At 45.3% G+C, this 17,067-nt stretch overlaps 1 protein-coding gene across 1 annotated transcript; it reads left to right on the top strand.

The window, feature by feature from the left end:
* The first annotated feature begins 7,177 nt into the window (after window positions 1-7,177).
* On the top strand, window positions 7,178-16,772 carry ODF1 (outer dense fiber of sperm tails 1). The gene is made up of 2 exons (XM_003903044.3): window positions 7,178-7,656; window positions 16,197-16,772. The coding sequence occupies exons 1-2, from the start codon at window positions 7,337-7,339 to the stop codon at window positions 16,636-16,638; spliced, it is 762 nt and encodes a 253-aa protein (XP_003903093.1). The 5' UTR covers window positions 7,178-7,336; the 3' UTR covers window positions 16,639-16,772.
* Window positions 16,773-17,067: the final 295 nt, after the last annotated feature.

The raw sequence follows: 17,067 nt of genomic DNA on the forward strand, positions 1-17,067 counted from the left end.
GCAGAATGTACCGCAGCCCCTGGGAGCTTTACCTAGAAAGCTGAGTCAGACAGAACAGTAGGTAAAAAGAGGGCTTTGGACTCCATGTTCTCTGCTTAAAAGCAACCCCAGCTGGAGGTAGAAAATTCGGGTGGAAAATCCATTCCGCATGCGGAGAACCCCTGGCAGAATGGCTCTCCTCTGTGAGGATGTTTTGTTCTGAAATGTTGGTATGCATTGACAAAGACAGTTGATGCTCCTCTACAAAAGAAGCATCCACGCCATGCAAGGGAAAGCATTCTTGGCGAGAAATGTTCCTTTGGAAGAGAGGAAAACTTCTACTGCCAAGAGGAGAGAGGAGCTGTGAATCACTAGCTGGGCAGGTAGGAAGCAGCCCCACCCATCACCAGGTGGCTGCAGGCAGGACGCAGGGGTGTCATGGAGCAGAAAAGCACTTTACTCCATCTAAACAAAAATGTGCAGCAAGTCCAGCTCTACGTTTGCAGATAATGATCGAAGCAGGGGAACCAAAATCCTAATGTTTGAGTTCAATTTCTCTTTCATCTTTAAGGTCAAAGTCAAGAGAAATTTTCTTCTCACGGATCATTACTCTTCCAAGACAAAGCGCTGACTGCCCACGAAGAGCCCTGGCTCTGCCACTTCCTGTGTGAATGCTCTGCCTTAATGTTCTTGGCTACAAAATGGGGATAATAACTGGCCGGGCGTGGTGGCTCAAGCTTGTAGTCCCAGCACTTTGGGAGGCCGAGGCAGGCAGATCACAAGGTCAGGAGTTTGAGACCAGCCTGGCCAACATTGTGAAACCCTGTCTCTACTAAAAATACAAAAATTAGTCTGGTATGGTGGCGCATGCCTGTAATCCCAGCTATTTGGGAGGCTGAGGCAGGAGAATTGCTTGAACCTGGGAGGCGGGGGTTGCAGTGAGCCGTGATTGCACCACTGCACTCCAGCCTGGGCGACAGAGTGAGACTCCATCTCAAAAAAGAAAAAAACAAAAAGGGATAATAATAGTCCTACTTCATGAGGTCATTGTGAGGATTAGCCTGGCACAGACTCAAGCACTCATTAAATGTGAAATATCATTATTAGTCAAGTAAGCATCTATTAAGAGATAGACAGTTGTAGTGGTGGTAGTGGTAAGAATGTAATATTTTTTCAACTCCCTCAAGCTAATCAGGCCACCAGCTGCGAAAGAAGCAAGCCCTTCTGTTCCTAAGTAGACATGAAAATGTGCTCTTATGTTTGAATGACTCCAGTGTGAAGTTGAAAAAAAAATTTGGGGTCTCTGTTGTCATCAAGAACAACATAGACAGCCGCTAATGATTTTTATTGGAGAATTCATGAGACTGAAAGCAAGGAGAGGGAAACACACAAGTGCAGGTGAGAGGGCAAGAGAGAGAAGAAGCTATAGTTGTCACAAAGAATTCAGAACTTCTAATAAGACTTCCGGCCAGGCACAGTGGCTCACACCTATAATCCCAGCACTTTGGGATGCCAAGGTGGGAATATCACTTGAGGCTAGGAGTTCGAGGCCACCCTGTGCAACATAGCAAGATCCTGTTTCTAAAAAAAACAAAACAAAACATACTTCTTACTACCCTTAGAGGTTGTAAGGAAGGAATGCGAGTTTGCATCCCAGATATGGGTTCAGTCCTGGGCAAATCAGAGTGGTTGGTCAACCTAACACCCCCATCTACTCTTCAAATCTTTTTGTTTTGTTTTCCTTTTGAGACAGAGTTTTGCTCTTGCCACCTAGGCAGGAGTGCAGTGGCGTGATCTCGGCTCATTGCAACCTTGGCCTCCCAGGTTCAAGCAATTCTCCTGCCTCAGCCTCCAAAGTAGCTGGGATTACAGGCATGCGCCACCATACCAGACTAATTTTTGTATTTTTAGTGGAGACGGGGTTTCACCATGTTGGCTAGTCTGGTCTCAAACTCCTGACCTCAGGCAATCTGCCTGCCTTGGCCTCCCAAACTGCTGGGATTACAGGCATGAGCCACCATGCCTGATGAGGGACTTATTCATATATTTATTTGGTATGTAAAATTCACATGATTCTTTCTCAATATCTGAATGATCTGCTGCAGGCAAAAGGAAAGCACACTCTGAACTGCTCTAGAGCTTTTAGACCCCACCAGGCAAGCGCAGCCTTTCCTCTGTAGCAACGTGGACCCTCAGGTTCACTTCTGTTGGGTGCAGCTGTAAGAGAATATATGAACACCCTCCTCCTCCTCATCCCTCACCGTACTTAGCAGGAAGATATTTGTTAAAGACCTTGTGGGCCGGGGAGAAAAGAGGGAGAAAAAATTACACTAATTGGTGTGGTTGGTCATAGGCATATTGGCTATCCACACCAATAAGAGGGCATCTCAACCCATACACAAGCCCTCATTTCTTCCATACTTATCTGCCTGGGGTGCTATAGCAGAGATTTTCTACTTGAGTAGGAAGTTGTCTGGATGACCTGGGTTTTCCGAAGCTAAAGTTCTGAGATTCTGGCACCAGCGAAGCCTCTCTGACTCCAGGGGCAGTGTTCATGTAGGGGTCTTCCTGGGGATTTCCAGCCATTTTCCCTAGTGTGGGTCTCTGTCATTGATCCATACCCACAGGGCCTTCAGGATGGTCGCTGCCCTGATGCAGCTGGATCTGGGTTAACAGGGAGGAGCTGGACTTGCTTGGGACAATATCTACTGGAGCCACAGCTGACTTGCAAGGTCAGCCTGGAATGGCCATCTGTGGGTAGATCCAGGGGACAAACTGTCATCTCAGTTGGGTTCTTTAAATACGAGAAACAGAAACTAACTGGGTAACTGACTGGGAGCTTATTGGAAAGATGTGCAGGAGATCTTAGGCCGAAAGAAAAGCCAGGGACCAACTTGAAAATGATGGAACAGGGCAGTAACTAAGGTGTAGTCTCCTAGGGTGCACTGTCAGAATGAATCAGTTCCAACCGTCTTCAGGCTTTAGGTCTCTCTGCTAAAGATCAAATTCCCAGAAGAGAGTCGGATCGGCCAGCTTTGGTTTCATGCCTGCCCTTTGGCAAGGCAACTTTACTGGTAGCACTTAAGGGTAGAGGGTGGGAGTGGGGCGTGGAGAAAGTTATTTTATCAAAAGAAGGTGCATGGATGATGGACAGACCAAATTCCAGATGTCCATTCCAGGGAGACTTCCCCAATGGCCTGCTTAGGGGGATGGCAGGGGCCAAAGGTAGGCTCAGCAACTCAGTACACAGCTGATTTCTAGAGAGTTCAGTATCAGAAAGTGTTTCATTATAAAACTGGTGATATCCTCATTGAAGAAATTTGGAAATCGCAGAAAAGTCTAGAAAAAATAATTTTTAAAAGTCATCTATGATTCTACTAGCCAGAGTTAACCGCAGCTAATTTTTCAGGGTGTGTCTCTCCTTTTTTTTTTGAGACAGGATCTCACCCTGTTGCCCAGGCTGGAGTGCAGAGGTGCAATCATAGCTCAATGTAGCCTAGAGCCTCTGGGCTCAAGTGATCCTCCCTCCTCAGTCTCCTGAGTAGCTGGGACCATAGGCTTGTGCCACCATACCTGGCTAATTTTTAAATATTTTTGTAGAAGATAGGGTCTCACTGTGTGGCCCAGGCTGGCCTCAAACTCCTGGCCTCAAGCGATTCTATCCACCTCAGCCTCCCAAAGTACTGGAATTACAGGTGTGAGCCACCACACCTAGCCTATGGATTCTTTTTTACAGAGTTGAGGCTACACTGTGTGCATATTTCATATTAAGCACTGTGTATTGACCTGTTAGAAAAATGTCTTTGTAACATTGGTCTAGTGACTAGACTTGAGCTGTGGCTGTGCTACCTGCTGGAAGAGGCAGAGGGGACCTTCTTTGGCTCATTATTTCACCAACACTGGGGACCAAGCAAGTGTTGCCCAACTTGGGAAAGTGCCAAGGCCTGCCTTTCATCCAGAGGAAGTTCTATCTGGACATCAGCCAAGGTGAATGGGAGCTTCCATGGACATAGTGCTGCATACGGAAGGCCCTAGTTCCATATTAGAATCCATATTAGAGTCCTTCTGTTATGAATAGATCACATTTCCATCTCATTATTAAAGAAGACACTACCTTTATTTAGTCACTTAAAATGATAAGAATATACTTCATGATGAAGAGTAAAATCACTAGGAAGGGCCAGGAGTAGTGACTCACGCCTGTAATCCCAGCACTTTGGGAGGCCAAGGTGAGCAGATGGCTTGAGCCCAGGAGCTTGAGACCAGCCTGGGCAACATGGTGAGACCCCATTTCTACAAAAAATACAAAAGTTAGGCAGGCATGTTGGTGCATGGCTGTAGCCCCAGCTACTGGGGAGGCTGAGGTGGGAGACTCACCTGAGCTCAGGAGGTCAAGGCTGCAGAGAGCACACACCACTGCAGTCCAGCCTGGGTGACAGAGTAAGACCCCATCTCAAAAAAAAAAAAAAAAATTCACTAGGAAGGTGGGATAATGGGAGAATCCTAGTTGAAATATAGCTATATCCATCTTAATAATGTGCCATGTATACACAGATGTGTATATTTAGACACCTGAACTTGTGTATTTAATAATATTAAACTGAGAGCTTGCCTGCTTCAATCTTTGCTGACATTTGCTAAGGGATATAATTCAAGGTGATATAAGAATTCTCTGTCACCTGGAGCTAGAGAAATCTGTACAACTCCTGCAATTAAATCTCAGGAAAGAGTAGGCCATGTTCCTATTAATAGGGTCCACCCCTCAGAATCGAATCACAGTGATATCACTTTTGAAGAGGTCAGAATTTGTCCATAGAGGAGAATCATTCAACTTTGCTTTTTGACTCATTCCACGTGACTCAACGGGCCAGCCTCTCATTCTAATACCTCTAGGGACACTTGTTTGCTAAGACACATTATCTGCACAGAAAAGGTCCTCCTAAGTCAAGGCTGGGGAACATCGAGCCATTGGGAATTCCATGCTTAGTCTAGTGACACCCAAGGGACTCCAGCTGAGGGGGCTCTCACCTCTCTATTACTCCTTCTATGAGCCTTTCATGGACTCCTTCACTCTCCTCATTTCTAGTTATTTTTCCCTGGGAGTCGGCTTCAGCCCTCTTTTTTCATTCTGAATTATCTTGCCTGCTTCCAGGGTTCCAACTACCTGTGGAATTGTGGCTTCCTAATTTATATCTCTAGCCCAGCCTTTCCTCAAATTCCAGACCCTCTTATCTACAGGATACCCCAGATTTCTACCTTAAAGTTGTCACTAGCACCACCTGCTCACCAAATCCCCAAACTTACTCTTCTCCCTATGTTATTTTTATCTTGGTGGCACCAAGAGTCTGCCAAGCTTGAAAGCTGGAAGTCAGTACTGATTCCTCCCTCACTCCACCCTCACTCTGTTCGCTAAATCCTGTTTAATTCACCCAGTTGGTCATTCAGTGAGTATATTTCAAGCACCTGCTATGTGCCAGGCATTGTGTTAGGTATCTACTGTGAAGCAAAAATAGACAAGATCCTCGCCCTCATGGCTTACGGTACAGCTAGGGAAACAATGTCATGAAGGAAATGTGTCCTAAGTTATTAGTGTTTAGTCTGGGAGACAGGGAAGGCTTCCAGAAGAAAAGGGGAGATCTAAAGGGTGCCTTAAGAATTAAATGAATGAAAGTCATAGGTGGGGAGTTCAATTTCTAAGCAGACAGAATGTCCTGTGTATGAGCTCTGAATGAGGTGGAAGGAATGAGGCACGTCCTTCAAGGGACTAAGAAACGACCTCTGGAAAATGAGTGGTCTTCCAGGAAGGCCATCATGGCTGAGGTGTAATGAATTGCAGTAATACTGAGACAGGAGAGGAGAGTGGGGAAGTGGGAGAGGCCCCATTGCTCAGCACCTTGTAAAGATTTTGGTAAATTTTTTAAGAGGACAGAGGAGACTTTCAAGGTGGGTGGGATGGTGGGTGGGGAAGGTTGAGGAATGACAGATTTCTATATGAAAGTCACTCTGGCTACAATGTGGAAAATGGATTAGATGGGGCCTGGGCAGAGGTAGGGGAAGGCAATCCCATTGGCTTCCTCCTTGCCATCCCTGTAGCCATGATCCCCAGTCCAGATTTTTGTTGTCTCTTCTTGCCTTGCAGCAGAAAACACCTCTACTACTGTCCCTAGCAACTTACGTTCAGTGTGGCTGTCTCACTTCTGACAATAGAAAAGAAAATCAACAATCCTTTTTTGGGCTCAAAATTAAGTTCAAACTCCTTAGTCTGGCTACAGGTCCCTTCAAACCCAGCCCTTGTCTCCCTCACCAGTGTCACATCCAACCACTTTTCACCGATACCCTGTGCTCTAGTCCATACAAGGGAGATGCGAGAGCTGTACTGTAGTTTGAGGTGGAAGGACCAGAGTAGAGGCACCGAGAGCCAAATCTGAGGCTCAGTCAGAGGTCTAGAATATTAACTGAATAGAAAGTAAAGGAAACCGGCCGAAGTGGGGGTTTCAGGCAGTTGGCTTCCAGCACCTTCAGGGAGTTGGCTACGAGAGCGTCAAAGACCAATATTTGGGAAGCACTCAGGGACAAGGCATCTGGAGGCTTGGATGCAAGACCAAAGGTGTAGTCGCTGGGAGGTAGTTCCCCAGGACAGGCCCCCGAGCACTGCCAGATGGGAGCTTAAGGACAGGACCCCCAACCAGTAGAGAACTGAGGTTCCCAGACAGCCATGACCACAGCTGGCAAAGAATGGGCAGGACTCAGACACCTGTAACTCAGAAGGTCAAGGGCAATGGCTGACTTGAGGATGACTTGGTAGGAAGAGAACGATGAGAACATTCTTTATATTCTACCTGTCTGGAGCCAGAATGAATTCTAGAACAAAAGGAGCAAGGCCAAGCTTCCAGTCAAGGCTAGAGCTAGAAGTGCGTGGAGAAAGGAGTGGGCAGCTCCTCCCTTCGCCTGCACCAAGTTCAACAAACACACAGTCATAGCCATGGCTGGTCCCCAGAGCATACACAAGGCAAGGACGTTAGTGGCCGCCCCATGCACCCCGGTGAGCTGTGCTCACTTGGGAGACCCATCCTCCTTGAAGGTGAGTGAAATCTCAACATGAGTATGGTTCTGAGAGTAGCCCTGTAACTCTGAGGAGGGCCTCTGGAGACCATAACTGTGTACAGTTCACATGGTAACCAGAAGACTATGACATACTTCAGAAGGCGGTGAGGTCACAGAACACAAGCTTTAAAGTAAGTGAATCATGTGTGCCTCATTTATTTTTAAAAGCAACTTCTGAGAAGGGCTTAGAACAAATTTTTTCCCTGAGTGCCATTTCCCACAGGTACTCACAGAACAATAAGGTGTGACCATAATGGCTGCACTGAGTTGTCTCTTGGACAGTGTCAGAAGGGACATAAAGAAGGTGGACAGAGAACTAAGGCAACTGAGATGCATCGACGAATTTAGCACGCGGTGCCTGTGTGACTTGTATATGCACCCCTACTGCTGCTGTGACTTGCACCCATATCCGTACTGCTTGTGCTACTCCAAGCGATCACGCTCTTGCGGCCTGTGTGATCTCTACCCATGTTGCCTGTGTGATTACAAGCTTTACTGTCTGCGACCATCGCTCAGAAGTTTGGAGAGGAAAGCCATCAGAGCCATAGAAGATGAGAAGCGAGAGCTTGCCAAGTAAAATGACTTATTTTTAGATTTTTTTAGTCGGTATATTAGCCTTATAAGTTGGAATAAGGAAAAATATGTGACAATCAATACTTGAACAAAGATTAAAAGGGTTCAGGATAATGACCCTGGTGACTTAGGAAAGATTTAAGGAAAGAAGAGTAAATGAGTCTATGATGGGAATTGTTGGGTTCTCAAAAGACAATGTAATGATGTCGATTGGCAAGGTCGTTGGTGGTTTATAGCAAGAATGCCAGTATGATAAATAATGCGGCTTTAATGAAGGGAAGAAACAGGGGGTGTCATTAAAAAGCCATTGGAAGCAGCAAACTAAACATTTTTCCTGGTTATGAGTAAAGTGATTTGAGTATATTTGGACTTACAGAAATGACTATAGGAGAAGTAATAATAATTGATCAAATCCTTAATGCGTGCCAGAGGCTTTACAAGCAGGAGAGCAAATTGAACAATAGAGGCATTGCCTTGGTCTTGTGGGAATATCATTCTCCTATCCCCCCACTCCAGACAAAGACTTACCTTGTGTCTGGAATTAGGTCTATCATGTTGGCCTCCCCTCTCACTCTAGCAAAGGTCTTGCAAATAAACTATGGACTGAGTTGTAGCTTTCAGGATAGACTTGAAAGGCTTTTTAATTGAATTGGGTAATTAAAAAGAGTCAGTTTAAAAAAAATTTGTTTTAGATTATGTTTTCTTTTTACCTGGAGAAGCCTTTCCTTTTCTAACTTTTTGCATATGCCATTTAGTCTGTTACTGTTGATGAAGAAGATGGTTCAAAGTGCTGTCCCTGGTTAAAGAAATAATACATTCATACACGGAAATAATAAGTAAACGTAGAAAGGATTGATGAAACATTTTACATATTGATGTATTAAGTCAAACAAGCAAAGTGCAGAAAAACTGATAGAAGATAGATAGATAGATAGATACATAGAGTCTCTTGATAACAGTGACGGTGATGTTTCTTTGGAAAAAGCAATAGGAGGCCAGGTGCAGTGGCTCATGCCTGTAATCCCAGCACTTTGGGAGGCCGAGGCGGGCAGATCACCTGAGGCCAAGAGTTTGAGACCAGCCTGGCTAACATGGTGAAACCCCATCTCTACTAAATACAAAAAAAAAAAAAATTAGCCAAGCATAGTAGCAGGTGCCTGTAATCCCAGCTACTTGTGAGGCTGAGGCAGGAGAATCGCTTGAACCCAGGAGGCAGAGGTTGCAGTGAGCCAAGATCGCACCACTGCACTCCAGTCTGGGTGACGAAGCGAGACTCTGTTTCAAAAGAAAAAAAAAAAAAGGATAATTATTGTCTAGGTCACCAGCTACCAATGGTCATGAATGAACCTCCTTCATAGCCTGGGAGCTTTCACCTGTAAATTCATCTACACTCTTTGAACCAATGTTTGTTTTCATTTCTTAGGGTATCAAGTTACATAAATTGCTAACACTTGAGGCAGGGGCTCTTTTTAAAATATTTGGTCCAAGTTAAGGTTTCCTTGTGAGCAGATCAGTATCCAGTCTCCTCCTACTTTTGGATACTTGAATACCCTTGTCCAGGTCTTTCCAGCCTCTGTCTCCTGGCTGCTCTCCTATCCCCAGACTCTACCAATTAAAATGCCCTCTGTCCTGTGCCATCTACTCTCTTTATGCCTCTTTCAGGAGCCTTGTTTCTTGGCATGCAGTAGAAACAGCTTCAAGCTTAATCTCGGCAGTGTAGTTTAGGCAAGAGGTAATGCTTTCTCTTGTTTGTGATGCTCTTCCTGACAGCCTCTGGGTCTTTGCCTACTTTTTCTGTGCCTGCAGGCAGTATATGAAGCTGGTGATGTCTTTACATTAATTCCTGGATCTCGGAAATGATAACTCCAAGTCCATTTTAGAAATGACCTCAGGCTTGTCCTCTTTATCTCTTCCAATTCATACCACCTTGTGAAATGTCTATGCTCTATTTCTGACAACCTGACATTTCACTCTCCAAAAGGGCTTAGTGTCATTTGCAAACCTAAATATTCAATTTTCCTGAATATGGGTGAATATGGGTGAAAATGTTAAACCCTGATTCTAGCCTCAGTCCCAGAAGGCCCCCACTGTAGTATTTTTTCTTCTAGTGCAATGCCATTTATTCTTATCTCTAAGCTAGCGCCTGATCCATAACTAAATAGATATAGAAATACCGTGTTGATTCAATTTTTTAAAACAATCTTTGGTGTGAAAGCTTGCCCAAGGCTTTTCGAGTTTAGAATTCATATTCACATGACCTTCCTCCCTTTTAAAGAATGCAAGGGGGTTGGTTAGTTACGACATATCCTTTCAGATGGCAGGCTGTGTTGTCCAGAAGGTTCTTTGCCCAATGTGAAGTGAAGACTCTCTGGTCTGTAGTTGTGTTGGCCCCCTTGAAACTGTTTTTCTGGGTCAGAGTCAATCTGCTGTGTCTCTGGGTCCTCCTTTAATAACTGGTAAAAAGCCTCAGCCAACAGCTTCTTAATTCATCCCACAGATTACTTGAGCACTCCTGACTATAATAGTCAGTTATTTGATTGATGTATGTGCGGTGTTTTCTTAGACTGGGCATAGAAAATCCAATCTAAGCTGGGTGCACTGGTTCACACCTGTAATCCCAGCACTTTGGGAGGCTGTAAGGGGAGAATTGCTAAAGTCTGGTAGTTCGAGACCAGCCTGAGCAACACAGGGAGACCCCATCTCTACAAAAAATAAAAATTAAAAAAATTAGCCAAGCGTGGTGGCACATGTTTGTGGTCCACAGTACTCAGGAGGCTGAGGTGGGAGGATTGCTTGAGCCTGGGAGGTCAGGACTGCAGTCAGCTGTGATTATGGCACTGCACTCCAGCCTAGGCAATAGAAAGAGACCCTGTTTCAAAGAAAGAAAGAGAGAGAGAGAGAGAGAGAGAGAGAGAGAGAGAGAGAGAGAGAGAGAAAGAAAGAAAGAAAGAAAGAAAGAAAGAAAAAGAAAGAAAGAAAGAAAGAAAGAAAGAAAGAAAGAAAGAGAAAGAAAGAAAGAAAGAAAGAGAGAAGAGAGGGAGGGAGGGAGAAGGAAGGGAAGGAAGGAAGGAAGGGAGAAGGAAGGAAGGAAGGAAGGAAGGAAGGAGAAGGAAGGAAGGAAGGAAGGAAGGAAGGAAGGAAATCCAATCCATTTCCATCCTTTACTGGGCAGCTGCTCCAGAAGACACCATATTGGCAGTGTCTTCCTTAGTAGAGACCTGGCAAGCACCTTGTTTCTTTAGCTTCTTTGATATCCTCTTTTCCTCCCCTAGAGGCAGGCAGTGCCCCTATCTCTTCCTCCCTCTTCCGGATTTAGAGGGGCTGAGGGGACTGCATTGGTTTCCTTTGTGGGAAGCCATGCCACCAGCCTGATTTAAGTTGTACCCGATTCACCACCACATTTCATGGGCTTCCCTACCCTCTGTCTTAAAGCTGGAGAAACAAAACCCAGGCCCTCCTCAATCCTGCCCTAGGAGTTTATTATCTAATTCATGGGTGCCCTGCGTGGCCAGGACACCAGGCAGTCCTCGGGAGCAAAAGAACCTTGATATACAGCTGTACTCTTTACCGGTACCTAGAAACGAATCCTGAGACCGTGTTTCTGTCCACGTACCCAAGTGTCTGTGGCTGGCACGAATCTCAGTGAAAAATTCCCTTGAAATCCCCACACCGGGGGCACTCTCAAAACTTCAAAAACCTGCCTCCTCATTTCTTGGTTCCCTCTTCATGCTCTGAGGATGAGGTTTTCACTGAATCCACTCTTGCTTGGTGAGACTGATGAGTCAGGCCTCATGGTGAGCTCTTTGTGGGTTTAGAGGTGCCTTGCCCAGGTCTAAGCCCTCAGAGAAAGCTTTCTAGTCTCCCTCATTCTCTAACCCAGAGGTCGAAGTATAAGTGAGCCCTATGGGGCTTTCTGGCTGGTGCAAGGCTGGCTTTTCCACTCCCACTGAGGGGAGCTCTCCCTTGTTTCCCTCTGTGTCCTCTACAGAAGTGGAAGTGAATTGGGCCTTTGCCTGCCTCTCATCATAGACTCTTCACATCCATACTTCTCACAGCTCAGTCACCCCTTGGCTGCAGGGGTAAAAGTCACTTCCCATCTAGGCCAAATGCATTGCTATGATTTGGTTTGACCTTGTTGTTTAATGATATAAGACTTAAAGCTTCAGATTTAGGGTAAGTCCATGTAAGGTGGGGCCTGGTGCAGCTTGATAAAGAAGACTTACACTTTATTGAGTGAAACTGTTCCTAGCACTTCATGTTCATTTAAGCCTTGTAACATGGGTGACATATTGGGTGATATTATCTTGGTCATCTTACAGACAATGAAACAGATTCAGGGGCCATGTTCTTGATCACTAGGTGGTGGCAGAGCCAAGACTTGAAGCTGTGTGTGCCTGAGTCTGGAATCTGTGAGCCTAATCTCTGGTCAGTGGTTCTCAATGTGTGGCCCCTGAAGCTGATTAGTAGCATTACCTGCAGCATGTTAGAAATGCAGATTCTCAGATCCACCCTAGACCTGCTAGTTCTGAAACCTCTGAAACTCTAGGGGTGGGATCCAGCCACCTGTGTTTTTTTGTTGCTGTTGTTGTTTTGTTTTGTTTTTCTGAGATGGAGTCTTGCTCTGCCGCCCAGGCTGGAGTACAGTGGTGTGATCTCGGCTCACTGCAACTTCTGCCTCCTGGGTTCAAGCGATTCTACTTTCTTGGCCTCCTGAGTAACTGGGACTAGAGGTGCGGACAACGACGCCCAGCTAATCAGCCACCTGTGTTTTAACAAACCCTGCAGGAGAGTCAGATGCACTTGTGCCATGCTGCCTGGCTCCCTGCTGAATGACATTGTCCTCAGTATCAACCCGAAAGCCTGGAGAAGAGAGAAAAGGCTGGAAAATAAGAGAAAAGGGGAAGAAAGGAGAAGAGAAAGAAAAAGATGTGTTGGAAAGAGAAGGATCAAGTTTAAATGGGACTTTGGGATGGAGCTAAATTCAGGAGAAAAAGCAAAGTACTCCAACGAAGCCTAGAGGAAGGCCTGCCCCACCTGGTTCCCTGGTAGAGGTAGATATTTTTGATATCTTCATTACTTTACTCATGACCAGGCTGAATCTGATTTATATCTTTGAGAAGATGGCTGGGTATGCAGCTGGTCATTGCTGTGGGCAGCATGTTTCATATTTGGGAGTCTGGTTGTACATCCAGGTGAAATTCAGCACTAGCAGGGAGGAAAGGAGGCCGCACAGAGCAGTAGACACAGGCACTGGCTGTCTGCTAGCTTTTCCCAGCCTTCCCAAGAGGCTTCTGCAAAGGAGCTGATTTCCCTACGTTTACTGAGGCTAAGCTTCGCCCCCATGACAACAAGTATAGGAGGCAAACTCTCTTTGTGCAGAACCCCATAGAGCCATGAAAAATTCCAGGTGGGGTGATGGGGACATCACCAGGCAGGAGTCAAATTGCAAGTTCAGAGTTGAGTCTGATGAGTAAAATGTGGCTTCTGCAAGTTTCCCCTAAACCAACACATCTTCCCTGATAACCACTGACTTAGAAGCAAGAAGAAAAGGAAGCATGATCTGGCCAAGACTTTTTGGGTGACTTCCTGAAGACATTTGTGAGACTCTTGTGAAGCTGTCGCAGAGCCACAGGAACCAAAGTGACAAGAATAGAGGAAAAAAAGGAACCCAAGCAACAAAATACATGAAATTGTGCCCTGGGACCCAGGTTACTTAGAGGAGATGAATCTGGGCACTGACTTGCGCTTATAGACCTGGCTCCCAGATTCAGCTTCTGTGGAGGTCAAGAGGGCTTTGCCAAAACCAGCTGTGGCCAGAGCCGGGGCCACTAGCAAGGACTCCTAGCTGGGGTCTTTGGCCCTCCTTTAGGAGGCCCAGCTGCATCGTCCTAGTGGGATTTGATGTTTCTCGTCTCATATGAGAAGATCTGAGCTGAACGGGAGAAGTTTGATTCTCAGACCATGCACACACCGTGGGAGAGTCTTGAAAGGCCTAGAGAGTGCCCATCTTGCTCTGTGCTTCCCCTTGGCCTTGGCTGCTCTGACTTTAAGCCTGTAATCCATCCAGAGAGGGTACCATGCCTGGAGTTTGGGTTGGTTCCCTGCATCTTTGTGGGCTATTTTCTGCCCATCCAGCAAGATAGAGTGCTTGTTCTCCTGCTTACCTCACAAAGATAGATTTCAAAGAGTCCAAAATTCTCCTACTTTCTCCTTAGTGTGGCATAGGGTACCCTGGCACACCCAGGGCAAGAAAGACAATCATGCCCCATGCCACCCCCAGGTTCCACAGGGCAAGAGGTAGAAATGGGGCTGAGGTCAGGTGTGGTGGCTCACACCTGTAATCCCAGCACTTTGGGAGGCTGAGGCAGGCGGATCACAAGGTCAGGAGATTGAGACCATCCTGGCTAACACGGTGAAACCCCCTTCTCTACTAAAAAAAAAGAAGCCAGGCATGGTGGTGAGCACCTGTACTCCCAGCTACTCAGGAGGCTGAGGCAGGAGAATGCCGTGGACCCGGGAGGTGGAGCTTGCAGTGAGCCAAGATCACGCTACTGCTCTCCAGTCTGGGCGACAGAGCGAGACTCTGTCTCAAAAAAAAAAAAAAAAAAAAAAAAGAAATGGGACTGAATACAGTCCTCTGGGTGTATTACACAAGTTGTTTCTGTTTGCCTCAGTGTCTTCTGGGACTGAGTTCTACTTGACCATTTTATAATTAGCCACTAAGAGTCTTGATTTGTAACTTTCAGTACAAGGTAGTGAACACTCAAACTGCTAATCTAATCATGTTAGGGCTCAAGTGGAAAATACAGATAAAAATCAGTATGTATAGCATGATTTCATAAGAACACATACAAAACTCTCTCTCTTTCTGCATGTATATAGGACTACACACACATACACACACACACACACAAAGTCAAACACCAAAATGCTAAGAGTTATATGAGATTATAGGTATTTTTAAAATAGTCCATATGTTTACTTATCTGTATCTTGAGTCTTCTACAATGAACTTGTATAACTTATGTAACAAAAAGAAGTAACTGCATAAACAAAATTTAACATACAAAAGTGATATGGTGATAATTACATCTGCATCACAGTTGTTATTGTGAAGATTAAATGAAATATGTCTTTAACATGCTTAGCACTTTCCACAGCACACTGAAAAAAAAAAAAGACAAAAACTTAACATCCTATGTGCTAAGCATTATTGTAAATATTTTCTTGCATTAACTAATTTAAGCCTCACAGCAACCCAATGATGTAGACTATTTTTATTGCCCCAGTTTTACAGATGAGGAAACTGAGGCACAGAAAAGTAAGTTATCCACATGGCAGAGCCAATCTTTAAACCTAGGTACACCAGTTCCAGAGTCTGTTCTTAGGCACTTTGCTTTACTACCTCTTGATGGATCATAACTGATCAATTAATGTGAGCTGCTGTTATTGTTTTTATTAAGGATTTACACAATAGAACTACTGAATAGCAAAAGGTAGCTCTGTAGGAACCATGGTAGCTCTGCAGTGAGAACAGAGGAGAGCGCTGATATGTAGCATTTTCCAATTTCCGTGGTGTAAATATCCTCATCACGACTATGATTGATTTCAAGCTATCAGCATGCAGTACTAAATGGGGAGTTGGGAAGAGATGTGCACTATCAGCTCTTGCCAGCTGATGCGATCCTGATTCAGGACTCCACTGGCAGGCTGTTCTGAATCTGATCAACATGGCCCCACCCAGCTGACTGCATTTCTGCTGCTGCCAGCTGTCCAGAGCCTAGAGTGACTTCCCAGCCTGGAGGAGCCAGGCCCTGCTGGGCAGAGCCAGGCCAGGGCTCTCCTGCCATCCTTGTTTGATTGAGCTTTCAGGCTGTCTCTGTGCAATTGCCAGAGGTAGCACCTGTCCTATGAACCAGTAGGGCTGGGTTCTAAAGTTGACAGCCATCTCTAAAATGCAGATTTTAAATGGTACCTTAGTAGTTACATCCCATTTTTAAATCTATATAAATACAAAATATAATTTATATATATAATTTAATTATAACTATATACACAATTTAATTATAGTAATAATGAGAGTGATAATAATTAAGCAGGATTTATAATGCACCAAGCACAGTGCTAAGTAAAATATCATAATCTCATCGAATCTTCTAATAGCCCTATATGATGCAGGCATTAATATAATTATTATCTCCATTTTGCAGATGAGGAAACTGAGGCACAGAGGGGTTAAGGAACCTACCCAAGGATGCATAACTAATAAAAGGAGGAGCTGGTATTTAAACACGAGAGAAAGATTTGGAAGGGCAGGCAGCATGCATTCATTGTGAATAGCGGTGTACTTGTGGGGCAGTGTGATTCACATGGGTGGACCACACTTTTTACTTCATGCATTTGTGTAAAGTTTATTTTCACAGTGGCTAGTGTTAACTTTGGCTATTTCAAAAGCTAGAAATCAAAATATTGCTTCTCAAGCTCTGTCTGGATTCTGAGGTCTGAGCTCTCTCCCACCCTATCCCTTTTCTCAATTCCAGACTGAGAAGAACAACAAATAGAATTCTGGCTTCCTCCTGCTGTAGCAGTAACATTTTAGGATCAGTGAATGTATGCGGTTTTGAACCTGATCAAGTCAAAGTTCGAGTGAAGGATGGAAAGGTATGTGTGTCGGCTGAGCGGGAGAACAGGTACGACTGCCTCGGATCAAAAAAGTACAGCTACATGAACATCTGCAAAGAGTTCAGCTTGCCGCCCTGTGTGGATGAGAAGGATGTAACATACTCCTACGGGCTCGGCAGTTGCGTCAAGATCGAGTCTCCTTGCTACCCTTGCACTTCTCCCTGCAACCCTTGCAACCCCTGCAACCCGTGCAGCCCCTGCAACCCCTGTAGCCCCTGCAGCCCCTGCAACCCATGTGACCCTTGCAACCCGTGTTATCCCTGTGGAAGCCGATTTTCCTGTAGGAAGATGATTTTGTAAAGTGCACATAGGAACCCATTACTTAATAGAAGTCAGCTACTCCACCCAGGCAGCTCTCTCAATGTTTCTCCTCTCCTTCCCGTGGCCCCTGTTGTTCAAGTAGGTAGGAAACTGAATACATAATTGCAATCTGCTGGTGTTGTGTGAAAGTCTTTTGGTTAAACCCACTGCAGGAGCCCTGCAGAGTTAGTGAACACTGAAATGATTAGTGGATGGGAATAGAAGGATGATATATGGTGAGACCCACCCTCCCACTCCCTCCTCCATACCCAACTACCTCCAAACTCCAGGAGAAGACACTTTTCTGGTGGGCATCCCCAGACATTGTTTTCCAGATGCTCCAGTGAAATGGCCTAACCCAGAAACCAAATGGTCAAAGCAGAAACAGATTAACTAGAGTTGAAGGCAAACACATTTTCAAAGCACTGC

This window comes from Papio anubis, chromosome 8 (assembly GCF_008728515.1).
Source record: "Papio anubis isolate 15944 chromosome 8, Panubis1.0, whole genome shotgun sequence".
Classification (NCBI taxonomy): domain Eukaryota; kingdom Metazoa; phylum Chordata; class Mammalia; order Primates; family Cercopithecidae; genus Papio; species Papio anubis.